The following is a 27,028-nucleotide window of genomic DNA, read 5'->3' as shown; positions in this document are numbered from 1 at the left end:
TCAGTAAATAAAATCAATCTCAAGAATTTAAACATATGTTTATTAATAAAATTTCTACAGCAAAATTTTAGGAAAGGTAATTTTTTCATTAATAGATTTTTTCAAAGGTATGTAGGTTGCTAACATGTTGGGGTCTCCAAATAATGTCAAGGGCAATTTCAGATCTTTAACTTCACATTCTTTGTTTGTGAACTCTCTTATCACAAAGTCCTTTGAGAAATCATGAAATACTCTAGTGTCATTTAGTCTTACCATAACTCCATCCACTCTTAAAAAGAATCTGAGGAGAACAAAAAATGAACTTGGCATTACTCTCTAAAAATAAAAAAATTATGGCAATTCAGTTTGTTAATCTTCAAGCAAAATTTACAATTTTGATTGTTAAAGATGATATTCCATTATCATGCAGCTCGTCCTCATACAGGGTCATCTCATGATAAAAGAGAATTTTCTCTTTTTGCTTCAACATTTTCATATCTATTTTCTCATGTGTCTCTTCTATATGAGCTTCTTTACTCAAAGTGCCTGAATAATCAGTGCTGAAAGTCCAGTCAAATGGCTTTATCTTTTGCTCCAAATGCTCTGCAGATCTACTTTTTTAATTACCCAACAATTTTTCTCCAAATTATTTGATTTACCGTGATTCCCTCCAAGATTCTGAACATGCTACTTGAATAGGCAAATTGTTACTGCAGACTTTTTTCAATGCTTCTAATGTGTTGAATTCAATTCTTCCCCCACTTGGGTGGATTACAGTGAGTATGTTTCTTGGAAATACCATTTCTGGCAAGTGAGGTAGATCTAAACATGTTGTGTACCTAAAAATAGCTTGTAACACTTACATGAGAATCTTAAAGCACTTACAAGCACAGTAAACACTGCTCTGCTGCTTGTCTTTTGCATTTTTCTGAAGAGTTACACAGTGAGTGTAAGATGTGGGATTTTGTGTATTTAAATGTCCAGCCATTCCATTGGAATTCCTCGACATCAGTTGGGAGTCTGTTTACTTCTAGTTCGTCTTTCCCGTTATCAAAGGACATGATTTACTGACCGTTTTTAAGCAATAATTAGTGAAAAATCAATTAATCTTGTGTTTGTGTGCGTTTTATACGATTTTCTTGGATAGACTTTACTGACACATTACAGCTGATTCTTTGGGTTTATCGCTTCGCGTGTGTATTTGTCATTCTTTTCCTTATAGTTCTGATAAAGACAGAAAATTGGTTCTGCTATTATAAGACTATTTGGATTTTGGGATCTATTCGGTTGGGACGATCCTTTTTTGTTTGAAAAATAAAAAATGGCGTGGAGAGGGTGCAAAAATAAGGTAACAAATATATATTAATTTAACATTTTATTTGAAACGCTTAAATCTTAGAAATATCTAGTAATATTTCCCCTTTGGGTTCAATTGTAACGAGGTTAGCATAATACCCAATTTTCTTTGGAATCTTTTCGTTTAAAGAGTATCTATAATTCGTCAAGTACTTCACCAACGCCAGTTTAAGCTGAAGATAAGCAAACCGCATCCCTACAAATTGAATTGAATGCAGTTGTGTCGCTCAGGGATCAGAAACGTTTGTTACCAAGGCATTGCCTAGAACCATCTCCAAAAGCAAGGAATGTGGGCTCCCGACGGGCAGCTTTACTTTCCTTGCTAAAGTTCTCAGGATCAAACTTCTCTGGGTTCGGAAAGTACTCTGGATCGTTTTGAATGGCCCACGATGGAATAATGACATTCGCCTTTTTCTGAATAACCACGTTAGACCCTGGAATTTTATAGTTCGCCGTACAGAGTCGCGGAATATCACTCGTTACAGCATGACGACGCAGAGCTTCTGTAAATAATGTTTCTTTTAAGTCACCTATCTCAAGCAACGTCCCTGTAATTTCTACCTTGTATAACTTTATCGCAATATTTCATCTCCTGCAAGTGGTTGTAAGTTAAATGGCCATCGGGAGCTTATGCGACAAGTTTCAAGATTTCCTTCCGCACTTTGTCCTGAATGTCTTGATGAATAGCCAACTCGTACATTAAAAAAGACGTCGTTGTGGCTGTTGTCTCAAATCCTGTGATGCAATTTTCACCTTTCCATTTTACACTTTTAAGGTGTATTTTTGATTACCTGCGCAGTACATAAGGAACACGTTGGCGATAATATCGTTCAAAGTAAACGAGTTGCATATTTTTTCGTTTTTCCGTAGCTCCAGCAGCAGATGCAAGAAATCATGTCTGAAATTCACAGCACTATCAGATCCAGATTTATAGACTAATAAAGATAAGAATCACCGGACAATGGATTTTTTTTCCTTGTACTGAATGATATTCTGCAGTAGTTTAATGAAGAATTTATTTACGTCTTTGCTCATCTATGAGTATCCAAAGAAATTGAGCACATTCCGATTGACGAGCATCTGCAGTAGTTTCTAGAAGAGGTTCCCTTCGAATACCTTTTTGCCTTACTTTCTAAAATCGTTGTTTGGATTGTTCAAGGAGTTGCATTCCAGACGGAATGCGCAACTGGCAATTACGTCCATCGAAAAACATGCAGACACTTCTTTGATGTTCAAAGGTTCCTTGTGAAGACATAAATCGCCCACTAAATGTTTAATCACCGTAACCAAAGCGATTTTAGATAGAAATTCGTTTACTTTTCTTCTCTAATTTATCTCTGATTTCCGTGAGAATGTCGAACATTAGCTTGAGCTTTCCACTGGTAAAAGTCGGAGTTAGTTTGCTTCGCAATTCCTTCCAATGTGACCCTTCTACATTAAATAGCTGGTTGGTCAGCATGTCATCTTTGTGTTTATAGAAGTATCCATGAGCAGCGAAATACGAAGAATCGTTGTACAAGATTTGTTTGATTAGCTTCAAATCCACCGGTATCCACAGAGGACAATATGTTATGTATATGCCACCTAAAAAGTCGTCTTATTGGAGATCTGAAAAACTGAAATATCGGAAATATTACCGTGCTGTGCACCAGCTTTCTTGAATACCTTGTAAGAGGCCACAATAACTTTGGGATTGATGGATTTGCCTAGTGCGACATCTGTGAAATTCCCAAAAAAGAATTTGGGTTCGATCTGAGGTACTCCCCTTCTGGTCCAAAAGGAATGCTTGCGCTTTAGGGCCAGGTAGGTCGACAAAAATACAGTCAAAAAAAGTATAACGAAACAGATCATTGTGATTCTATTATACTTCAACTAATACTGGCAATTTAAAAAATATATGATTTTGTTTATTTTTGAACCATAATTGGTTTATTTATATTGTTATCTTTGTTGGTTTGTGATACAAACTTCTCCTTGTTTTATCTTTGAGACACAATTTTGCCAAAGAAGTACTTATTTATCATATTCATCAACAGCGAAAATACCATTATAAATACTTGCATATGCTAAATCTAAAGCTCGGACGTTATGACCTCGGAGAAACTGTATCAGAGATTGATCTTCTTAATATCAAGCCAAAGTTTGCATATTTTGGTAGTTCAACAATTCGCACTTGCTCTTATGAAGAAAAAACATACGCACGCATACCAATGAAAAAAACCCATTTCTGGGCTCAAGTTTTCAGAAAAAGCCTCGTCCTCTTTGTTCGCCACTAGAGGTATCAGTTTGTGGCTAAAAATTTATTTAGTGCGTCAAAGTATGGGGAGAAGTAAATATAGAAATCCACAGGGTGGATCAAAAAGTAGGTATGACGTTCGAGTTTAAATACAGGGTGTGCGGAAATTAGAGGTGAATATTTCAGGGGGTGAATGTACGACAAAAAATAGACCGAAAACCTCATATAAACGTAGGTCGGCAAATGGACTCTAAGAAAGCTAGGTCCTTTTAAAAAGTGAACTCTAAAGAAGCTTTTTATCGATATATACGAAATGGTTTGAGATAAAGTCGTGAAATTTTGACTGTTAATTCAGATTTTTACAGTAAATTAGAAAATTCAATGCATGGATATGCTGCAATGTACATTGATATTCTGGAAAAGAATCTACGACCCAGTGCAGAAAAATTAGGGATCTTGGACAGATTTCGGTTCTACCGGGATAATGATCCCATGCAGAAAGCTTACCGTACGCGAGAATGGCTCTTATACAACCGCCCAGAAGTGATCGAAACGCCACCCCAGTCCCCAGACCTTAATCCCATTGAGCACCTGTGGGAATATTCGGACAAGAAAGTCCGGCCGGTGTCAAACTTGAAAGAACTGCAAGAGAGTCTGAAAAGGGAATGGGGAAAAACACCACTTGATCATTTGGAAAAGTTAGTTTCTTCTATGCCACGAAGATTGAGAGCGGTTGTAGGCGCTAGAAGTGGTCACACCAAGTGCTAAATAAACCACTACCGAGCATCCAGAAGGATATTTTCCAGTATTTCGGGAGCGTTCAAGTAGCATTTATATTTGTATGTTTTGAGTTTTTGTTAACCAGGATCGTTTTTAAGTTATTCATTCCGGGTTATATTTATGTTAATGAGATTCATGATGTTAATAAAAAAAATTTCTCGACGTTCCACAGGCCTTTGATAAAGTATGGCACGAAGGATTGTTCCGAAAACTGAACCAGTTTCTGCCACAACAACATTTACAGCTTCTACAATCCTATTTATCGGGAAGGTATTTCAGAATCAAACAAGAAGATGCCTACTCAAAACTAAAGGAAATACGAGCAGGAGTACCACAATGTAGTGTGCTGGGTCCAGTACTCTATCTATTATGTACTTGTGATATCCCAAGTCTTGAAAAAGAAACAATAGCAACATTCGCTGATGACACCGCAGTCATTGCTGTCGGAAGAGATCACGAAGAGGCTGCTGAAAAACTCCAAACCTCTATTAATAAAATTGACATCTGGACTAAAACCTGGCGAATCAAGTTAAATGAAAACAAGTCTGTACATGTAGACTTTACCAATAAACAAAAACAACGTGTACCCATTCGGATCAACAATACCTAGATCCCCCATGCTGACCCAGCTAAATATCTGGGAATGACATTAGACTCGAGACTCCGCTGGAAAGTTCATGTCAAAAAGAAACGTGAAGAACTGGACATCAAACTAAAAAAAATGTACTGGCTCCTTGGAAGAAATTCCAAGTTATCTACATACAACAAACTGTTATTACACAAACAAATACTGAAACCTGTTTGGACCTGCGGCATTCAACTCTGGGCGGCAAGAGCGACGTACAAGGGACCCAACGATTTCAGAACAAAGCACTAAGAAACATCGTTGATGCACCTTGGTATTGTCGAAACAGAGACATCCATCGGGACCTTCAAATGGAAACTGTTGACCAAACGATCACCAAAGTTGCCAGTAGCCACGAACAAAGGTTACTTAACCATGTGAATGTCGAAGCCATCCAGTTCTTGGACAACACAAACGTAGTAAAAAGACTTAAGAGAACCAAGCCTTTCGAGTTAGTGAAATAGTGACAGTGAAAAGCAGATTATTGTGCGGTATTTGTGCTACATGCTAAATTTAGTGTAGTAAACTTATTAGATATTAAAGCAAATCAATGAGTAAGACCTTAGTTTTAATCATGACGTAGTAATGATTTAAGTTAGAACAAAATTGCTCGTTGATCTATATAAAAGATCAGATCGCAATTGCTTTAAAGGATCTTGTAAAGAGTATCTTTTAATGAAAAAAAATATAATTAAAAAAATAAAAAAAAATAATAATAAAAAAAATATAATTAAAAATAATAATAAAAAATATAATAAAAAAAATAGATCCATAATAAATATTCCTTTTTTTTTCTCTGTGTATATTTACTACAAACGTAAGTGTTCACTCACTGTATGTGGTCAAATGATTTAATAATTTGTGCAATAGTTTAGGTTCTATCGCTGTATAAACGCTGAGAGGGGAGCTGTAGGCATATATACAGTCGGGAGATAAATTATTCGTCCATTTGAAAAAAATATATAAATTTGTGTTTAGCGTGCCAATTTCAGTGATAAAAATTTTTAGGAGTTTAGAATTAACATTTTCAATGTTAGTTTGAGACCAATTGTGACAAAGAACATCAGTAAATTTTAAAATGGGCTGCAAATCAGCAGAGATGTCTCAAAAAATAAGATGATTGATTATTAAGTATCATAAAGAAGGAAAAGTCGCAAAGAGATACAGCGAAAATTGTGAGTAGAAGCCGGTCTACGATTCAATACATTATAAAAAAATATAATACAATCCGTGCAACAAAAGATTTGCCGGGGAGAGGGAGGAAAAGTACACTGACACGTCGAGAGAAACGGGCAATATTAAGGAGAGTTAAAAAAAATCCCCGAACTACTGCAACTGAAATAGTGAAAAGTGAAGTCAGCGATTACCACAAGGTTTTTCCATAAAAGGACAATACGAAAAGGTATACGGGCACGAATTGGCTGGAAAAACCGTTAGTAAGTAAGAAAAAAAGGACAAAAGGTTTAGAGCTTGCTCAAAGGCATTTGGACAAAAATATTGACTATTGGAAAAACGTTATCCTTACTAACGGTTAAGACTTAGTGAACCAAATCTCGATGTCTTCATCGATCGAGTTAAAACCCCAAGTTGCGCCCCTGCACATCTTACATTTGTGGTCTCCCAGATGTCACGATCCGTTAGATTCGCTAGAAATGGTTAAAATTCTTCGTCCTTTGTACTTTTGCTAAGACCCAAATTGCGAGGTATTCAAGTCATAAATGTGCATCGGCGGTAATTCTTGCGTACCCCCCCCCCCCCACACACACACACACACACACACACACATTACCTTTGATGGTGGTCGTAATTGGGGGTGCCATCACGTCCCGTTCGGGATGAAGGCAATATTCGGGTCACGAGATAATCTGTCTGTTAGTCGTTAGGCCTGGCGAAATGGGCATTCGTCGGCTGAAATGCGCTCCGATTAAGAGTACGCCTATGTCTGCTGACCATCAGCTTCCAGTACTCAAGGGCTGGGAGAAGCTGGGAAGCATTATTATTATCACTATCGTGAGATTCGATGCATCGCCAATCCTCAATCACAGCTCATACTCGTCATCGGAATCGCGATCATCCAATCCTGCATTTCTTCAACTTTAATCATACCTATGTGCTACAAGTCAGTCAATAAACCGCGTTAATGTTTAAAGGGTTCTCCTAATTCCACGACTTTCAGGAGATCCCACGTGTTTACCTTGCTAAGCAGGGATCTAGTTCGTCCTGGACTCTCGTAGTACAACATCGGTACTTCGAACCGACAAGTATTACAAGTACTGCTCGCGTGTGAGCGCTCTCGTACAATAACCGCGGGTGGTATCTCCAACCTCCAAGGAAGGAACCCCTGCATATCGCTCAACACTGACGATTCTAAAATTGAGCTGTTTGGAAAATCCAAAATGGCGCTTGTGTATAGAAATCGGGGGGAAGCATGTAATCCAAAAAACTTAATCCTGACTGTGAAGTATGGAGGAGGTTCAGTTCTAATCTGGGGATGTATGTCGCGGCAAGGGGGGGACAATTAAATTTTATCGATGGATTAATGGATCGCTTTGTTTACGTAGATATTTTAAAAAGAAATTTAATACAAAGTGCGGAGCAAATGGGAATTAAATAAACGAATTTACTTTGCAGCAAGGCGACGATCCAAAATGTACAGCCCGCGTCGTTGCGAGTGGAGCAAGAGTGTCGGCAACGCCTCCCCAATCCCCAGATGTGAACCCTATTGAACATTTACGGCCGGAGTTAAAAGGAAAGGTAAAAAATAACACATTTCGAACAAAGCGCAGTTAAAAGCAATATGTCGAGAGGAATGGTCAAAGATCGGAGCAGGTTACGTTAGGAAACTAGTAGAATCGATGCCTAACAGGTTAAGAGAAATTATGAGATCTAAAGGATACCCCACACGTTATTAATTTCGTACTGCTTCGACATATTTAAAAAAAAAAGCTCAGTGGATGAATAATTTTTCTCCCGACTCTAATCGTCTGATGCAAAGAAAACTCAATACGTATTTTGAAAATGTCTTTTATTATTCAGCTTACCTAACAGTTTGTACATTTTTACAGTTCTTTTATACATAATTGCAAAACATCTACATTCATTATTTATCCTAATCATTCACACTTTGCAAATTTTCATTTTAACAAATTATATGGGGAAAATTTCGGATCCAGGGCCCGCTCCTTAATCTTATTAGGAACAATTAACGACAAATTTCGGCACCAAATTCCGGAAGACGAGCGAATAAATATGGCTAAAAATGGCAACTAACCTAAGACCTAGTGAGCATCAATCGCAATTAATTCTATACAATACAAAATTTACAAAACAGTCAGTCTAACAAAAAGCTCCTATAACACAGCCCAAAATTGCTCTGCTCAATGTGAGTTTTGCAACCATTACTATATCCTTAACTCGGCATCCACGACAGATTTATTATTCCTATTTTGAGCGGCCTGTCGGGACATCACGTGGTGAGCTGTAGACAAGCCGGGAGCTACGAGAGGCGATATCGAAGGGGACTTCGTGGCTAAGGGAGATAAAGAAGGGGAGAAACTGGGCGACATAGCTGTGGAGGCGCCAAAACTCGCCCCCGCGGCGTCGTGGTTGATGGGGGATCGAGGGAGCACCATCATCTGATTGTGCCCCCTCGTATTGAGAATCGGCATTGCGATGGCTCTGGGGGCCACGCTGGTTATCAGAGGAGGGGGAATGTTTTTGGCTGGAGCCACCGACACTTTGCTGCGCACACTCGAAGTCCCACTGGCGCCGCTGTGCACAGAAGCGGTGTCATCTTTCAGTCTTGCTATCTCGGAAAAAACGTGCGCCAATGGCTGGTACTGAGGACCCCAATCTAGCAGATAGTCCCAATTGTAGCTCCCTGCCAGCTCCTCTTCACTGTGTACTATGGAGCTGAGAGATCCGTTCATGGAGGGCTGATGGTGCGTCACCGCGGGCACCTCTCCATAACTTATCGCCATTACGTGCTCCATTGCAGACACTCCCGCTCCTTCGTCGGTGGAGCTGGCCCTATCACTGCCTGCCACGTCATTTAACTTGGCGTAAATCAAATTAGTGATGTCGTTCTCATTGGCGGCAGCTTCCTCGTCAAACATCGTATGCAAACTATCCAGAGGAACTGTTTGGTGATGGTGCAGAGACTCTTTGCTGCTACCAGCCCTAGGATCGACCCGCTGTAGCGCCGAAGTATCGACAATTCCCAATCTGGCTAAATACTCTTGAGTATTCCTGACTGAGACTGCAGACAAAGAATCTGAGTCATTAGTTCTTTGCATAGGTCCTTCGTTTATCATCCGAATTTCCTCGTCTTCGCCATCGTCTCCATCCTCGGCAGACCCTCTGCCACTTGATCCGGATTGCTCCGAACCTGAAAGTTCCGAAGTGGTCGCGGCTCCAGAATTCGTGCTTGCCGCGTGAGCTCCTCCATAGGGAGGAATCTCATCGTACTTGGGTGGGGCGAATTGGTTTGATGGCATTTGGGGCGCCCCTCCTCGAATGGGAATGGTATCAAAGGCACTGGGATCCACGTAGTTGTTCCCAGTGGACACAGTCTCGGAGCTCAGATTTGGTTTGTTTAATTTTTTGTTGCGTTTGCTGCGCATATGTATGTAAACAAAAGCAGCCCCGAAGACGATGAGCAGCAAGGCGATCGAAATCACCAGCCCTAAAGCCCAATCTGAAAGACCCCCTTGGGGGGCGCCGATTGCCAAATTAGTGCCGGGATCAGCAAGTGGGTCTAAGACAATTTCTATCACAGTCATGTTGGTCAGAGATCTCTGCCGTCCCGAGCTCGCGGTCACCACTAAACTGATCTCCCTTCCAGATGTTAAAACGTCCGATTGATCAAACTTTTTCTTCAAAACCACCGCACCACTGGTTCTATTAATTTTGAAATATGAGTGTTGGGTGGTCAGCTGATAAACAACCCTGCCGTCAGGCCCTTTGTCTTTATCTGTAGCCATCACTCTGCCTACAACATAACCAACAGGCAAAACCGCTGATGTGGCCAAAGAAAATTTGTAAGTTCTTTCCGTAAATTGAGGGTAAAACTCGTCTTTACCTTCGATTTCTATGTATACTTTGATGGATGAAGACTTGCCCCCAGCATCGGTGGCCTTAATTGCGAAATTATATCTGCTACGCTGTTCATAATCAAAAGCAGCGGCGCTGGTAATCAAACCTGTGCGCGAATCTATATGGAACAATTTCCAAGAGTTCTCCAATCCGCCATAATTATAAGAATCCACCAAGGAGTAGTTTAGTGTCCCAAAAATTCCTTTATCTAAATCCGTAGCGTGAGCGGTGAAAATGGCTGTTCCTATTGGTTCATTCTCCTCCACAGACTCCATATAATCAGTGAAAGGGAAAAGTGGGACGTTGTCGTTTTCATCCAGAAGTGATATCTTCATTGAGGCCAAAGAGCAGAGGGGCTTTGCACCTTTATCACAAGCTTTAACCACCAGGTGGTATTCGGTAGGTCCTTTATCGAAATCTAGACTTTTGTTAATAGAAACAACTCCCGTTTTACCATCAATTTGAAAGCATTCATCTGTATTGCCCGAGGTTATTTCATAGAACACTTCACTGTTGACGCTACCCACTAAATCCGCATCAGTGGCTACGACTTTTTCAACTAAACTCCCCACAGCCTGAGATTCACTAACACTCTTCTCATATTCACTATCCGAAAAGACTGGTGCGTTGTCATTAAAATCCTCCACAGAAATCACCACATGAGTCACTAGAGTATGGCTTTCGTCAATAGCTATTGCTAAGTCGTACTCATCTTGCAATTCCCGATCTAGAGCTTTAACCAGCGTCAATGCTCCAGATGGATTGGAAATCTGGAATATCTTATCGAGATTCCCTTCGAGGATGGAAAAACTGGAAAGTTGGCTGCTGGGCTTAGCCAAATGAATCAAAACGCTACCAGTATTGATATTCTCAGGCACGGTGATTTTATATTCCTTCTTGTAGCCATAAGTGCTCTCCATGCGTTTGCTATTCTTCACACGAACAGCCACCAACGAGTGCAGAACCGGGTCTCCGGAATCTTGAGCTTTCACGGTTAGGAAAATGTCTTGCAAATTGGCAGATGTGTTGGAAACGTTGACTTTGATGACACCGCTCGATGGACCGATAGAGAATCCAGGTGTCGGATTTAAAATGGAGAAGAGGATCTCTCCATTTTTTCCAGAGTCTAAGTCGGTGGCGTTAAGGGTGGTTATGTCGTAGAGGGTGGAAGTTGTTGAAACCAGATCTGAAATTATGAAGTAAAACTTACTTAGTATTTTTGACTCTAAAATATCAAATTATACAGAAATGTATTATTTAAAATAACATTTACCGGGTAAGTGCGCTTCATAAGAACTCTGCGTAAACACTGGATGATTGTCGTTGACATCCCCAACTTCCACTGTTAGGACTGTTTCGGCCACATGAGCAGTGTCAGAGGCGATAACTTTGAGGCTGCATTCTTGCCACATTTCAAAATCCAAAATCTTTCTAAGGAAAATCTTCCCGCTATAGCGGTCGATGCTAAAATAACTCGAGTACTCTTTGTCAACATTGGGACTAAAGCTGTAAGTCAGTTCAGGAAAAGTATCCACATCGTTGGCGGTAAGAGTGATCAAGAGGCTCCCCACTTCGGTATTCTCACTTACTTTTATCGTCCGAGGGGGTGGAAAAGTGGGTTGATTGTCGTTTACATCCACCACGTTAATACGCACGCGGGTTGTGCCTGTCATTTGAGGATTTCCCTCGTCGGTGGCTTTAAAAGAAGCAAATTTTTAACGATAACGAAGAGCGAATAAACATCAAATTTACCGATTATAGTGAGGCGGTAATTATCCCGGATTTCTCGGTCGAGAACTGTGTTTGTTTTAAGAATACCACTGAAAGCAGGCTCGATTTTAAAGGCATTGTCATGGTTGCCATCCACGATGTGATACAAAATCCTGGAGTTGGGGCCTTCGTCTGCATCTGAGGCTATCGCTTGAAGTACGAATGTACCTGAAGAATAAAGGACAGAAGACGATTGTAAGTAAAGTATTATATACACAGAGGCTCACCTTTTTTATCCCCTTCCCAAACGGACGCCGTGTATTGCTGCTGTGTAAACTTTGGAGCATTGTCATTTTCATCTGTCAATTTGATCACGACCTCGCAATATCCGTGTAAATTGGGATTCCCCTCTGTCTTAGCCTCAACTACTAAATAAACCGCTTGGTGCAGCTCATAGTCCAGATTCTTTGGATCCCGGATTTGGATCACTCCACTCTCCGCTCCAATAACAAAAATGTTCTCTTCGTTTCCGGTTCCGAAGGAGTAAAGAATTTTCTGCCTCCTGCCATCGGTGCGTACAGCGCTTACTTGGATTATATCTCGAAATTGTCCGGTATTTTCTGGAATCGTCACTTCATAGGTGGAATTCTGGAAACGCAATCCAAACTCCGTTTGCGGAACTTCTCCCACTATCAATTCAATCAGCCCGGTGGAGCTCTTCGACGGATTGCCCTTGTCAGTGGCAACAACATTTAAATAGATAATCTTCCCATTGCTGCTACTAAGTGACTGCGTAGCTGTAAGCGTTCCAGAATTGGGATCTATTCGAAATTTTCCAATATTAACCCTATCGCTAATCAAACTGTAGACGATTTCGGCATTTGTGCCTTCGTCGATGTCTTTGGCTGTGACTTTCAGGATGTTTTGGCCTGGTTGAACATAGGACGGGACTTTCTCTTGAAAGGGGTATTTGGTGAAGATCGGTTTGTTGTCGTTGACGTCTTTAATGTAAACCGTGACGGGGACTTTAGTAGATCGGGCATTGTATTTGCCACTATCAGTGGCGACCACCATGAAATTGTACTCGGACTTTCGCTCACGATCAAACAAGCTGAAATGATAATGCATAAAGAGAGAACGTATATAAATTAATTCTTCTTACCCAGCAGTAGTAATGACTCCAGTCTTGTTATCGATCCGAAATAACCACTGACTTTCATTGGCCAAAAAGTAAATGATCTTAGCATTGAGTCCAACATCGGCGTCCGACGCATGCACCTTCATTATCGATGTATCAATAGATATGTCCTCCAGTATCGTAGTTGAGTACTTGGATAGGTCAAATTTCGGATCGTTATCATTCTGATCGTCGACGAAGACCGTAAGGTTGCAATAACCTTGCATCGTCGGAGTTCCATGATCTTGGGCAGTTATTGTCAAATAGTATCTGGCATTGCTTTCCCTGTCCAGCGGCTTGGCTGTTAAAGCCCCACTTTTCGGATCTATGCTAAACTTATTCCGTATATTTCCGCTGGTAATGGAATAGCTCACATTTCCGTTAAGACCTTTGTCCATATCACTCGCCACCACTGTGTGGAAAACCGCCACTTCGCTGTTTTCGGGAATGGATAGTCTCTGGCATGATCCCGGCTGAAACTTCGGGGTGTGATCGTTAATATCCTGCACTTTGACATAGAGTTTCGTTTTGTCTAAAGTGGACATCTCTTGGGCTGACTGGTCAGTAACGTAAATGGGAAATAGGTAGGTTTCGGTAACTTCTCGGTCCAAAGGTCTGCGAGTGAATATCTTCCCCGAAGGGGATTGAATTTCAAAGGTATCCCCTGCTATCCCGGGAGGGATGAAGAAAGTAAGATTACTGCCATCAGAAACGCCCCTGATACTGATTTGCGTCACCAGCGTGCCAACACCCGCATTCTCCATTATGCTGGCCTCGTATTCTGACTCCAACAGCTTCTGGAAGTTGCTGGCGGAATCCTGCAATTGCAGCTTCAGCTTCATACTACTCTGTCTGGTGGGTTTGCCATGATCCGTTGCCGTGATATTCAACAAGTACGTTTTCTGGTTCCCCAATAACGATTTGGCCAAAGTCAACACCCCCGTGTCGTAGCCTAAAGAAAACCAAGCTGCATCGTTGCTGTTCGATAGAATATAAGTGACCCGTCCGTTATCCCCGGAATCGTCATCTACCGCAAGAATATTTTCGATTTTCATGCCGACTACGGTGTTATCACTTAGGTATGATGTGGAGGATTGCGGTAAAATAAATCTGGGGGTGTTATCGTTAAAGTCAGTAACAACTAATCGCACGGTGGCGCAACTGCTACGCTTTTCGGTGACGTTCAGGGGTTGATCAACAGCCTTGATGACTAAAAAATGTTCTTTGACCGCTTCAAAATCTAAGGGAGCTGCTAGAGTCAAAGTCCCAGTCAAGGAGTCCACGGTGAAGGTGGAGTTTGGCTGCTGACTGGTTAAACTATAGCGAATTTCACCATTTTCGCCACTGTCCAAATCGATTGCGGTGAAGTTGTAAATCGAAGTTCCGACTGCAGTGTCTTCATTCACAGATATAACCACCGGATCTTTAGGGAACTGAGGAGCGTTGTCGTTTACATCGCTAACTTCTATTTTAATCGTAATAGCACTGCTTTGGGGGTTGTTCAACGTCCTGATATCCAAAGCGCGAACTTCCAGTTTATATTCCGAGTGAGTTTCCCGATCCAGCTCTTGGGCCACGACAATTTTGCCAGTGCTTCGTTCGATTTCAAACGGACTATCTTCCGACAAATCTGTGGTTAAGGTGTAGGTTATGTGATTCCCAGTGCTGTCTAGAACAATGTTCTCCTCGTCTTCGTGAGATATCGAGGCAACGCTGCCGATCACCTGTCCGATTTTTGCGTCTTCTCTCACAGCAAACGTGAGACTGGAGCTTGTGAAAGTTGGCCTGTTGTCGTTTAAATCCAGCACCTCAATCCTCAACATGCGCACGCTCTGTTTAGGGGGGTGACCTCCATCGAGGGCGACAACCCCAATGCGGTAAATCGTCTTTTCCTCATGGTCCAAGACCACTTTGGTGCGTATCACTCCCGTTATGGGGTGTATGCTGAAAGTGTCCAAACCATCTGAGTCTTTGAGGAGCGAGTACGTTATGGAGGAGTTGTAGCCATTATCGGCGTCTGAAAATCAAAATTCACAGTCTGAGCTAGCCAAAAAGTCTCCAACAATGGGGCGCGGTTGGAAACGGATAAATTTCTTACCGATGGCTCTAATTCTGACGACTTCGGTCCCAGGGCTCTGCTCTTCGCGGACGCTGACCACATCTTCTTGAGGATCTACAATCTCTGGCGCGTTATCGTTAACGTCCAGCACGCTGAACTTGACCGCTACTCTGGTGCTTCTGGAAGGTTGGCCTTGATCCCTGGCTTCGGCTACTAAATCGTAGAATTCTCTTGATTCTCTATCGAGGATGTCTTTCGTCGTAATGTCTCCTGAAATGAATTCCTCCGTCAGAAAGCAGCGGATGGCATTATTATAAAAAAAAAAGTTGCCGAACCGCCCTGTAGCAGTCGCATCGTCACTGATAGACCCTGCATAAGTGCGTTGTTTGGTTGCCTGAAACAGTTTCTTCGATTGATCCTTAAAGAAGTCAAGAAGCGAAAACGAATTGGATCCGTATCTGTTCAGCGAAATCAGGGGTGTCAAAATTAATCATGCGCCGTCGACGTAAACTTGTTTGCGGCCGTCTCAATTTACAGACCTCGGAATGGAAAACGATATTTATGAGAACTCGCTCGCCATTAGCACCGAATGAGTTTGGGGAAAAGACTTGACCCGATCGGCTAAAAATGACTTTGTTCGATTTCTTAAAGCGAAATTGAAATATATGCGCGTCCTTGCGACGAGAGAGGAAAAAAAGAATCGAATTGCCATCACCAGTAGCTTTTAAAGAATCGCCAACAGGCGGCAAGTTTTTTGTTATCAAATAGATGGTGTTTAAAGTACTCAGCAGGATACACTGAAAAAAATTAAAAGCCTCGATGCATTAGCCAATGCAAACAGGCTGCCACGTAAAAGCCCCCGATCGTTAAAATGTGTGTGCATATACAGATGGAGGTTCTTCTGTTTGAACAAGGTGTTTGCTCCCTGGGAAATGCAAAGTGACATTTTTTGTGTCTCATGTTCTGTTGGATCAATTATTCCATGATCCCATCGAGCAAATACTCACCGCTAACTCCGTTGATTTGGAAGCTGCTATTGGAAGGTATCAGACTGTACCTAACAGCAGCGTTGAGACCGGAATCGGTGTCTGTAGCCTGGATTCTGCCCACGAAGGTCCCTCTCGCCAGGTTTTCTTCGATTTTGAACGCATAATCTTCCTGGGCGAAAGTGGGCTCGTTGTCATTTACGTCCAAAACCTCGATCGTCACCTGAGATGTCGCTGTTTGGGGCGGCAATCCATTATCTGCGTGAGAAGATATTGAAACGATAGAATTCCACAGAAATTCCGAAATGGCGGAATGAACGCTACCTTTAGCAGAAACGATGAGATTGAAACGGTCCTTGATCTCTCTATCTAAACTTCCGTTTAAGTAGAGCCATCCTGAGTTGGGGAAAATGCCAAAGACGTAGTCGTTTGAGTGGTTCGACAGTACCAAGCGGTAAGTGATTCTCGCGTTGTTGCCCGTGTCTGCATCTACTGCGGTGATCTGAGTGATCTGAAAAGAAAATGCGGAACAACATGATTTTCCAGTTTGAACTTTGGAAACTGTAAGAGCAACGAATAGTTTCTCTAAGGACAACCTGACTGGTGGAAAGCACGAATTTACCTTCGTTTCGGAAACCCCTCTCGACATAAATCCCACTTAACTAACCCATATATCTCTATTTGTATTTCGTTGTTAAACGCGGACATTTAGCATGAGAACATGCAAAAGTGAAATTAGGTACCGCCATCAGGTTCCATTTGCTTAACTAATGTCAAGCCGGTCCGGGTCTATAATTTTTTCCCTCGACTACGAGGCAAAAACAAATAATAATGGGGATGCATTAAAGCAGCATTAGAAGAGCAAATGAAGAAAAAGTACTTATGATGATGATGATGATGATGATGACGATGAAGAGTTGTGCTTTGTCACGCATCAGGAACTACTCACCTGCGAATTAATCGGCAAAGACTCCAAAACGCTCAGGCAGTACTGGCTCTTCTCGAACACCGGAGGATTATCGTTCATGTCCTGCACCTCCACCAAGATGGTTAAGTTGGCGCTCAACTGGGGCACGCCCATGTCGGTGGCTGTTATAGTGAGGGTGTGCCTCTGCACCCTTTCGTAGTCTAGTCGCCTTGTCAAGGTCAAGTGCCCCTGCTTGGGGTCGATTTTGAACAGCTCCGATCCGACATTTCCCAGCTTGTATGTGACCACTCCATTGGGTCCGCTGTCTTTATCGGTCGCATGGGCGGCATATAGAGGGACTCCAACTTCGGTGTTTTCGGGAATGGAGATGCGGACAATTGGTGATTCGAACTCTGGGCTGTTGTCGTTTACGTCCGTAATCTCGATATTCACCTATAAATAGGTAATCGATATATGAATTTATACAGGGTGTCCTGAGGTTCTGAGGCTTAACTGTGGGGATATGGGTGTGCATGAAAAACGGGAGTTCGGTTAAATTGGGAAAAATTGCCGTTTTCTTACCTGGGTATGTCCGTACACGGGGGGATTGCCACTGGTGGCCTGCACGTTCAGCAGCACCGAAGCTCTGCTTTCGTGATCCAAGTTGCCGGAAACTTTAATTGCCCCCGTTATCGGGTCAATTCTGAACAATCCCTCAGGGTCCCCGGAGTAGATCGAATATCTCACATTGTTTCGACCTTTGGAAATACACAACGTACACGTAACGGATTTCGAACTTACGTAGATGCATGCAACTAATTAGCTATTAATAATATATTCGACTCGAAAGACTCCTGAATGCGGCCGGCCAATTAGTTTGACTTATTAAAAATTTATACCAGTAATGTCCATTGAACGGGCGCATTCTTTGCCGCAAAATGGTGGAGGTAATGTGACCAAGGCGCTGTAAATCTCTCTACAACTGAAAGCTGGAAACAAAGCGCAGCCACGTTAATAATGCGATAATTTGCGCCATGGTTGGCGAAGAGCAGAGCTGCTGTCCTGGGGGCTCGTGTGAACCCATCGGTACTTGCGAGGACAGTTTATGAACGTTTTCCAAATTATATTTTTTATATTCGACGAGGGAAAATACCCCACTACAAGTCATAATTTCCAAATTCAGCGTGGAGAAAATGGAATTTCAGAGAAACGTTCCAAACCGTCAGACCTCTTGTAGAAATTGTCTTCGAAGTCCTTCCGCGATTAGATTTTTCGTCCGCTCTCTCGGCTTTATATGCGTAATATTTGTTGTTCCTCTGAGCTGGAAATTGGTCATCATCCTACCTATTTATAGCCGTGATAATAAAATTTGAACTTATTAAAACTTCCCGAACATTCATCAAAACTTAATCTGCTTTATTAGATCTTCAGGAATATCCGGCACCCATTGTACGCACGCAAATAATGTATGGTTCGGTTTGGGACGATAATTAATCATCGTAACCGTAAAGTCCTACCTTAGTGGCAAAACGATAAAATTCGACGATAATTTTGCCTTTCGGTTTGTCATAAATGGACGTTTTTGCTCTGCGATGGGCAATTCTGCTGAAAAAAACCCTCCAAGGTGGCTTGAAACCTACGACTGGATGCCTAATGGAACCATCATGTGCAACAAATCGACATTAAAAAAATTATTTGTAGCAATCAAGAAACCTGATTTTTTAGTGGTTACATTAAAAATCCATTTCAGTGGAATCGCCTTTGTGTTACATCTTAATTCGTGGAGTTGGCGAAACGTATATTTTCGTAACCTCACGTGAAGAACGAGCTGTCGTTAAGGCTTTAATTGTTTAATAGATTCACTAAATGGTCGGTTATCACGGAACATTTGTTTGTGTCCGCATTAATGGAGGTTCTTTCAAGTTCGGTAATCTCCGGATCGTTTAGGTTTAGAACTGCATAAGAGCGTTACATCATCGATGAAGGCCTTTTTCCTGAAAGATTTTGTTTAAAGGGAGAAATTTAACTGCGGAAAAAAAAGAGAAAATCAGTTTGAAATTTCAGGAAAAATGTTACTTTTCTTAGGTGACGTCATGGAGGTAAATGGCTTTCCGCCTCGATGGCCGAAACTTTTACGTCAGTTTAATTTGAGCTTCGTCCAGGTACAAAATGGAATTTTCCAAGGGTGATTTTCTCTTTTCTGGCGGGCACAATCACGCGTGAACACTCATCACGTTTCTGTTTAAATGAGCTACAACTCGCGCACAAATTTTTCGAATTTTTTCCGAAAATACCTTTCGAAATTTGATATTTCTCGCGGGCGAATCGGGAGAGCACCGGAAGACGCCATTAAGACTGACAATTGAAGCGTTGTTTTTTTGTTTCTGTACCGGTTGCCTTCCTGGCAATTTCAGGTATTCAGCTCTCATACGTTTCAGTGCATCGGTAATTTTCGTAGTTTTTTCTATCGGTTCTGAAGACGATCCTTAATTTCTCCACCGACTCCTACTGACGGCCATCGGGATATAATCTACAATTTTTTTCGAAACAATGTCCTCTCCTTCTATAATAAACAAGAGCACCGTGAAACAGAAAAGAGGCAATTATTTCGGAGGGATGCTCGGTCTTGAATCGCCTTAAAAAAAACGACGTTTCGGTAGTATGCTAACCGAAAATATGGCCATTGTATTCAGGATTTACTCGGCTGTCAACGAAACTGGTCGGCTATTCAAATTGGAACAGAGAACACGAAAAGGCTTAAATTTCGCGAGCCCTGGGAATGGCAACCGAGTGTGTGTGTGTGTGTATGTGACGGGACTTGACAATTCGATGAAAGATACCGACTACCGGCCGTATTAAGCTACTTAGGGCCTTTATTCTTGTACAAATAAAAACCAAAAGAAGAACGGGATTTGATTTTTTTTCGTGTTATTTTCTGATGAAATTCTTTTATTGGCCCACGTGCATCAGCGCAGCTCGGCACCAAAATCGAGCTAAAGCGTTTGTTTCCAAGAAATCTTGAACCTTTTATGCGTAAAAAATATTATTACTAGGTATTTCTTAATTAATAGCCGATTTAATGTACCATCAATAAAGACATATACGTACAGGTACCTAGCAAAGGAAAGTCACGGTCATAAAGCAAATATATGGCCAGAAACAAAAAAAGAGCACCTCTCCATAACGCTATTATTGGTGGAACTCGTGTATACAATAAAACTTTATTATCAATATGCAAAAGAAATCGACAATTTTTAGCAATAAACACAACGATTTAAATATTTACGGCCGTTAATTTTCTTTAATAAATTCGCAGGAAAGCGCTAATTGATATCGCAACATCTTAATGACTTCATTTTTCAGTTTAAAAACTCACTTAAAAAATAACAATTATTTCCTCGAAATTCCATCACACCACGCGATTTTTCGTCACGCTCTATTCTATCACAGGAGCAGGTAGGGTGTCTCCGAAGTGATTGTATAATTCTCGGATGAATATCCTTTTGTGATACAATTTCAACAAGTGAAAAACGGTACAAAAACAGTTTTTCTTACTGTAGTGTCTGTAGGTATATATACATATATGTATATACATATATATAGAATTTTAAGTATTCACATCATGTTTTCATAAACTTAAGCCTGATCGGAATAATGGCGCAGTTCAAGACACCCGAAAATCGCTATTAGGCCCGTCAATTTCGCCTTGCATCGTTATTAGCGCTCATTACTCGTGTAATGAAGTTGGCTGCAATTATTGTTAGTATCAATGTCCCACACGTGATCCGCCGTAAAAGCTGTTTGAACCGAATTAATTTAACGGGAAGCCATCATTACCCGTCATTAGCTCCCCTTAATGCCCCTTGATTTATGACCGCGCAACATTTCTATTAAAATTTCTAAAAAAACTTACCATTGTTGATGACCGTAGCCTTGACATGCCCAACCACAAAGTCTTTCTTCACATTTTCGCTCACCGCGAACATGTACCGGGACATGTCAAAAATCGGTGGTTTCTGTGTGGAATCTATCACACTAATAAACACCTCAGCATCTTTCAGCGATTTCAAATTGCCTCCATCGGTGGCGCTGATGTTCAGTCGGTGATAGGGTTGGCTTCTAGTCGAAAGTTGATGGGGTCGATTGACGAAGATTTCGCCGGTGTTTCGGTCGATGCGGAAAAGTCCCCCTTCATTTCCCGCCACTATTCGGTACGTCACCGTGCCGAATTTACTCGAATCGGCGTCGGTGGCGGAAACCACCACTACGGGGGCGGTGGCTGACGATGAGCCACCGCCGTCGCGGAGCGAAACGTTGTATTCGGGCGGGTAAAACACTGGACGGTTGTCGTTGACGTCGGTTACTTGGATTTTCACCATTGCTGTTGTGCTTAGACCACCTTGAAGGAGGAAAGATGATTTTACGAAATCTCAATAGTTCAGGAAGTAAACGATCTGAAATAAATCTTCAGAAAACTCCAAGAGATCTGGTACACTAAGAATTATTTTTCGATTGACGTCATCTAGTTTGCAATAACTGAGAGTATCAAAACATTATTTGCGCGTTTTCGTGAGTATCGGTCAAGTGACGTTGTGATTTCTTTTTTGTATTTTTCCTAAAAATCCTTGAAACTTTAGAAAATCAGGTCTTCGCCTTCCTACCCTTAAAGATTCGTTATCGTCAAATTTCCGCAGGAAAAAACCTCGGGAAAACAATTTTATGACCACGCAGCTTAATAATTCTACCATAATCGTGGCACTCAAAGAAAAAAATGTTCTCATGTAAAACAAAGCACCAAAGATGCCTAGAGTGTCCGATAAATCTTTTGTGAGTTATTTGAATTTCACGTCTATGGGCAAATAACGCGCAGAGGCGATAAATAACGAAACAAAACTAAAACCAGTTAAAATTGGAGTTCCTAGTGGCTCTATGCATAAGAAAGCTTTTACTCACCTCTGTCAGTGGCTATTACGGGGAACTCAAAAGCGTTTCTACTCTCGTAGTCCAACGAAGCACTTATGCAAATTTCCCCAGTGTCCGATCGGACTTTGAACTCTTGCAGTTTCTCAAAACCATCACCTAGGGTGTAGTTCACCACTGCGTTCACCCCGCAGTCGGGATCGGTTGCTGACACCTGAAACAAGAGAAACAAATCAGAACTATACACCTATTAACAAAACACGTTTTCATGATGAACCAGCCAGAAAGAATCGTTCAGTCCCGCGCTAGTTACTTTCAGTTGGTACAGGGTCGGGACTATAGGACAGTCGCAAGACTGAACGGTTTTATGATCTAGTCGAGAAAGAAAATCCGCGTTTTTTTTTTGTTCAGTTTTATTCAAATTAATCCGATCTCCGATTCTCCACTGCTAGATTGCTGGTATGAACGCCCGATTTGACCGCTTTGGACTCGGATCTTGCATGTACGTTTTAACCATTTTTGTAACTTCCGCAGGGTGTTTGAACGTAATGCCGACTATCTGCTAGTGTGAGTGTGTATTGTGTATCCCCAAAAATACCGGTGCGTTGACCCAGCAGATGGCGCTGATAGCGCGTTCGGCGTGGGCCGCGAATGTCGCATTGGCGGTGTATGTGTATCTCGTCTCTGTTACGTTGCCTGTCCATTAAAATAACGGCATATCAAGGCCTTCCCCGGCCGCTGGTACTGTGCATTGATTTATAAACTTCCAGGAGGTTTAAGAAGGCATTTATAGTCCAAGAAGTCACCGGCGATCAAGCCGGGTCATTCAGTTGCTGCTGCGCTAGATTTAAGCAACTACTACTAGATAAATCATTCTTTCGCTAAAAGGCTTGCAAGAGTACCGAGTACCACCACGCACGTTCGCCTCAAATATATCATGCACAATTCGAAGGTTAAATTAAATTAATAGTACCCACTAACCGTAGGGAATAACATTATATGCTCGGCGTATACAAAATGCAGATTTCCTGTTCAGTTAAGCCAGTACCTACTTAGCATTATTTGTCTACTAAGGCGGTCACCATTTCGCAAGCCACGCTATCTGACAGATCTTCATTAGCGTGCAAAAAAGTAAGACGCGATTAGGTATCTTTAAAATTACAAATGATCCAGCTGGGCCTCGGATGACAAACGTGTCACAGACGTTTTACATAACGTACGATCCCTTCTCGGTGATATATTTATATTAATAAGTTCACTTGTTAGTGAGGTGATAAAAACTTTGTGACACCTGTAAAAGGTAACAGACAAATTGCTGACTGGTTCTGCATGAGTAATGACACTATAAAATGCCTTTAATACGTCTGGAATACCACCAGTCCAATGCTGCGTATTGATACCACTCAAAACTGGTTTCTTATTCCAAGCGCAACACCACTCTTCTATTATGCAGATTATCCCGGTTCTGATAAAATAATCGAATGTCGTTAGAAGCCACTTTTTTAGATCGTTAAGCTTAACTATGCTTTCCCATGTAATTCTCTCAAAGAGATAAAAGCAGATTTAATCCATATTTTATGTTTGCTTCTTGGGAGACGTTCGTTCGCGTAAAAGCGCCATTCTTTAGGCAAATCTAACGGTACCATCCGAGATTATGATTTAGTGTTTCAAAGGAATTTGAACCGTATTTCGACCGGAGAGCCCGTCGTTTTCCTTTAGATTTAGATGCCTGCCAAAATTCATTAGTAAAAACTCAATGAAAATCGAGCAGGTAAGGCTGGTGTGGCGGACTGAATGGTTTCTTTTTGCTCCCATTCAAAATGGTGGCGTTACGACGTGTCGACGTCATCTCGAATGTCATCAAACCGAATGATCTCTTTTCGCTCATTGGTAAAGCATCCGTTCAGTCCTCCGACCGTCCTATTCAAAATGGTGTCAACTAAAAGATAACAAATGATATCACCAGATGCTAACTATAATCATAATATTGTTATGCATCGGACTGACGTCACAACAATTATTTATGACTCTTGGACCTACCCGCAAGTTAATAACAATAATTAAGACCTTACCATGTGCTAAATATCATAAGGTAAATAAAACAAAATCAATATTTGTTTTGAGTTATTTGAATCTTCGAGCATGGGAACGTGTATACTGTCAAATCCACGGTGGTATAAAAATAAGTATGAAAATTTTCCAGCCAACACATTAATTTATTGATATGTATAAAAATAGAATATTGTACAGGGTGTTTTTTTAAACCAGTTAAAAATGAATGAAATGTCAAAAACTGCCGGTCAGACTAAAAAAAAGCTTCTCTTTTTTCAAATACGGATTCAATTCGCGTTTCGCCAGTGTTTTTAATAATTTTTTTTTGCATCGCCCTGTATACGAAAGCATCAGATTTGAAGTTGAGTTTCTGCGATTCATTATCGTCTCCCGACAATAATTTTCGTATCAGAAACTTTCCTGCGTCGAATCTTTTTTGCGTTTTGTTGATTCAACTTGTGTTTTACAATGGCGCTATTATTGTCACATCAATGTAGGCAAAGCAAATTTACCTTAACGTTATCGGACAAGACATAAATAGTGGATGTAAGTAAAATGTGAAGAAATTGGTTTGATAGCGGCATAACGATGTGCGACGTGGCATCGAAAATGGTAGAACTATGAAGGCGTTGGGTCTATTAAATATCAACCAAGAGTACTTTTTTCAATATTTCGCAACCATAGCCGGTAAATATTGCACATGTTATTAGGAGAATATAAAGTTGACCAAGGGCTTGTTATAGAATTAAGTGGGAGGAATCACGTAATTTTTATATGGTTAACTAACAGAATAAAGCTATTTTTGGGGCGACTAACTTGACCTAGATAATCGCAACATAACTCCTCTGCATAGATTCAGCTCAATATTGCACTCTTGCAAGTTACATATGTCATAACTGTTCCTCTCAACGCCATTCGATGAGCACTTTTATCATACTCCCAAACGTTTCAGGTGCCTTTTCCATCCTAAGTTCTGGCATCAACCTAGGATGGACCTCCCCATTCCTGCCGGAGCTGCTTTCTCCGAACTCCACAATCCCCACCACCACCGACGAGGGTTCTTGGTGCGCCGTGGCTCCGCTGTTAGGCGCCCCCCCCGGGGCCATCATAGCGGCTGTTCTGGTGGATAAAATCGGGCGCAAAAACACCACTTTACTGATGGGTCCTTGGGTGTCTTTGTGTTTCCTCGGAATTGCCTTCTCCACGACAATTTGGCAAATCACGGGGCTTCGCTTTGTGATCGGGTCTGTCGAGGGGGCGCTGTATACCGTGTTGCCCATGTACATAGGAGAAATTTCTGATCCCAGGATCAGAGACTTTCTGACCTCCACCATCGCTATCGCTGCAATTACCGGCACTCTGTTCATCAACGTTATCGGATCCTTTTTGGATATTTTTTTATCGAGTCTCATCTGCGCCGCGATCCCTTTGATTCACATGGTGGCATTCGCTTTAGTGCCCGAATCGCCTTACTATTACATCAAAAGGGGCGACTTTGCGGCAGCCAAGGGGAGTCTGCAGGTGCTCAGGGGGAAGTTGGACGTGGATCAGGAAGTGGACTCAATTGCTAAAGCGGTAGTCAGACAGGAGAGAACCAGCGATCAAGCGGGGCTTTTGGACATATTCACTGTTTCTAGTAATAGACGGGCATGTTTTATATTCGTCATCGTGTGCTTGACGAACAAATTCAGCGGCAAAAATCCCTGCATGTTTTACACCGAGATGATCTTCAGGGAGGCTGGAAGCTCCATCGATGCGACTCTGTCCGTGATAGTGTACTGTGGAGTGGAATTAGCCGCCGTCGTCATGACTACCCTTTTCGTGATGAACAGGTTCGGCAAAAGAACGCTGCTCATTACCTCTTCGGCGGGATGCTCCATAGCGGTAGCGGCCCTTGCCCTCTTTTTCTTCTTCAAGGATTTCGGTTACAACATCTCGTACGTTTTCTGGCTGCCAATTACAGCCCTTGTCTCCTACAACATAATGTTCAGTTTCGGACTTTCATTCGGGATGGTAACCGTTCTAAGCGAGCTTTTCCCCACCAACGTCAAAGCCAAGGCCCTCTGCATTGCGGACACTTTTTCGGTTCTGATGGGGGCGCTGGTTTCGAAGATTTTCCAGATATCCGTCGATCAGGCCGGCTCGATGGCGTATCCCTTCCTGTTCTTCTCAATTTGCAGCCTAGTGGGGTGCGTTTTGATTGTGAAGAATATGCCGGAAACTCGGGGTAAAACTTTGGAGGAAATTCAACAGCTTTTGATTGGACAGGAAGAATATTCGTCCGAGCTCACGGTCAGACAGGTGGCCTTTGTAAATAACTCATTTATATAAATCATATAATTGTTTTTTGATGTTTGTTTTAATTACGCGTTCGATCACGCATCGGTAGTCAGAGAGCATTAATGCGGACCTACTTAAGTGTTCAGTACCTTCACCTGTACCACTCAAATATGGTCTGCAAAGAGCCACTTTCTATTTCTCACAAGTGGCATTTTTTCAGCTTTAATTAAGTATTTTCGATATGCAAAAGTGTCCTCGAACACTGCTTTATGCTCGGCTGCCCATAGTCGCGAAACGAATTAATTGACTTTTAGTTTAATTGACGCTTCATTACTACCGACCTACTCGTTAACTTTTTATTGCATTACACATATTTTCGATAGGTATGTATAGTGCTAAATTGATATGTGAAACCGTAAACGAGCCATTACATGAATATTCATCGAGAGTTTTAATAATGTGAAGGGACGCACGAAAGGTCACACCGGCGTCCATATGGTCGTCTTTGGGGGACAGCCGTTCATTTTAGGAGTATGGTGAAAATTAAATCGACGTAATGGATCGAGATTTCCCGTAATAATTGTCGACAATTAACAGTTGGTCACAAATTTGCCCATTCAAAACGATAGGAAGTGGCCGGTACGACTGCGCCATTCATGGTTTATCTCGGTCGATAGTTGACTTTGAATTTCGAACCTGGCCTAAGACACCGTTAACTAAGCGCGAGACAAATGTTCCAAGTTAGAAAACCTTTCGGTTAATGCGCTTCTCAGCTTTTTTTTTGTGTGCCAGCAGAGACGGGGCTGTTCTCAGGTCACTTAAACACTAATACAATACAAATGCCTAATGTACCAGAACCATTAAGTC

General features: G+C 41.7%; 3 protein-coding genes and 1 pseudogene across 4 annotated transcripts in view; 1 reads left to right on the top strand and 3 right to left on the bottom strand.

Annotated features, from left to right (window-relative positions):
• Window positions 1-19: 19 nt before the first annotated feature.
• On the bottom strand, window positions 20-1,142 carry LOC136347791 (TIP41-like protein). The gene is made up of 4 exons (XM_066298092.1): window positions 865-1,142; window positions 639-818; window positions 371-590; window positions 20-315 (listed from the first exon to the last, which is right to left on the bottom strand). Exons 1-4 carry the CDS (start codon window positions 1,038-1,040, stop codon window positions 55-57), a joined length of 837 nt encoding a protein of 278 aa, XP_066154189.1. The 5' UTR covers window positions 1,041-1,142; the 3' UTR covers window positions 20-54.
• A 216-nt stretch (window positions 1,143-1,358) lies between these two features.
• On the bottom strand, window positions 1,359-3,615 carry LOC136347787 (cytochrome P450 6a2-like; annotated as a pseudogene).
• A 3,992-nt stretch (window positions 3,616-7,607) lies between these two features.
• On the top strand, window positions 7,608-26,226 carry LOC136347786 (facilitated trehalose transporter Tret1-like). 2 transcript variants are annotated; one of them, XM_066298080.1, is made up of 2 exons: window positions 7,608-7,730; window positions 24,834-26,226. In XM_066298080.1, the coding sequence occupies exon 2, from the start codon at window positions 25,040-25,042 to the stop codon at window positions 26,210-26,212; it is 1,173 nt and encodes a 390-aa protein (XP_066154177.1). In that variant the 5' UTR covers window positions 7,608-7,730; window positions 24,834-25,039; the 3' UTR covers window positions 26,213-26,226. The 2 variants fall into 2 exon arrangements, with proteins under 2 accessions (XP_066154177.1, XP_066154176.1); XM_066298079.1 differs by lacking the exon at window positions 7,608-7,730 and adding an exon at window positions 24,423-24,568.
• ds (dachsous cadherin-related 1) overlaps window positions 7,987-27,028 on the bottom strand; it is a 91,309-nt gene continuing 72,267 nt past the window's right edge. The window contains exons 3-14 of the mRNA XM_066298068.1: window positions 21,863-22,043; window positions 20,823-21,308; window positions 17,492-17,667; window positions 16,952-17,362; window positions 16,327-16,513; window positions 16,024-16,260; window positions 15,056-15,286; window positions 12,943-14,974; window positions 12,068-12,891; window positions 11,823-12,008; window positions 11,344-11,766; window positions 7,987-11,256 (exon numbers count right to left, since the gene is read on the bottom strand). Of these exons, the coding sequence (XP_066154165.1) occupies window positions 8,378-11,256; window positions 11,344-11,766; window positions 11,823-12,008; window positions 12,068-12,891; window positions 12,943-14,974; window positions 15,056-15,286; window positions 16,024-16,260; window positions 16,327-16,513; window positions 16,952-17,362; window positions 17,492-17,667; window positions 20,823-21,308; window positions 21,863-22,043 (8,253 nt within the window). The 3' untranslated portion in view covers window positions 7,987-8,377. The remainder of the gene's footprint in view (window positions 11,257-11,343; window positions 11,767-11,822; window positions 12,009-12,067; window positions 12,892-12,942; window positions 14,975-15,055; window positions 15,287-16,023; window positions 16,261-16,326; window positions 16,514-16,951; window positions 17,363-17,491; window positions 17,668-20,822; window positions 21,309-21,862; window positions 22,044-27,028) is intronic.

This window comes from Euwallacea fornicatus, chromosome 30 (assembly GCF_040115645.1).
Source record: "Euwallacea fornicatus isolate EFF26 chromosome 30, ASM4011564v1, whole genome shotgun sequence".
Taxonomy (NCBI): Eukaryota; Metazoa; Arthropoda; class Insecta; order Coleoptera; family Curculionidae; genus Euwallacea; species Euwallacea fornicatus.
Note: the sequence above shows the minus strand (reverse complement) of the source record. Positions and strands in the feature narration are given on the sequence as shown.

Excerpts from the sequence above, each read along its gene's own strand:
- LOC136347791 (XM_066298092.1), bottom strand. The coding sequence starts at position 1,040 with ATGTCCTTTGATAACGGGAAAGACGAACTAGAAGTAAACAGACTCCCA. Across the intron at positions 591-638 it reads GAATCTTGGAGGGAATCACG|ATCTGCAGAGCATTTGGAGC; the intron begins GTAAATCAAATA and ends TTAAAAAAGTAG. Across the intron at positions 316-370 it reads CATCTTTAACAATCAAAATT|AGAGTAATGCCAAGTTCATT; the intron begins GTAAATTTTGCT and ends TTTTATTTTTAG.
- LOC136347786 (XM_066298079.1), top strand. The coding sequence starts at position 24,502 with ATGAAGGCGTTGGGTCTATTAAATATCAACCAAGAGTACTTTTTTCAA. Across the intron at positions 24,569-24,833 it reads ATATTTCGCAACCATAGCCG|GTGCCTTTTCCATCCTAAGT; the intron begins GTAAATATTGCA and ends CAAACGTTTCAG.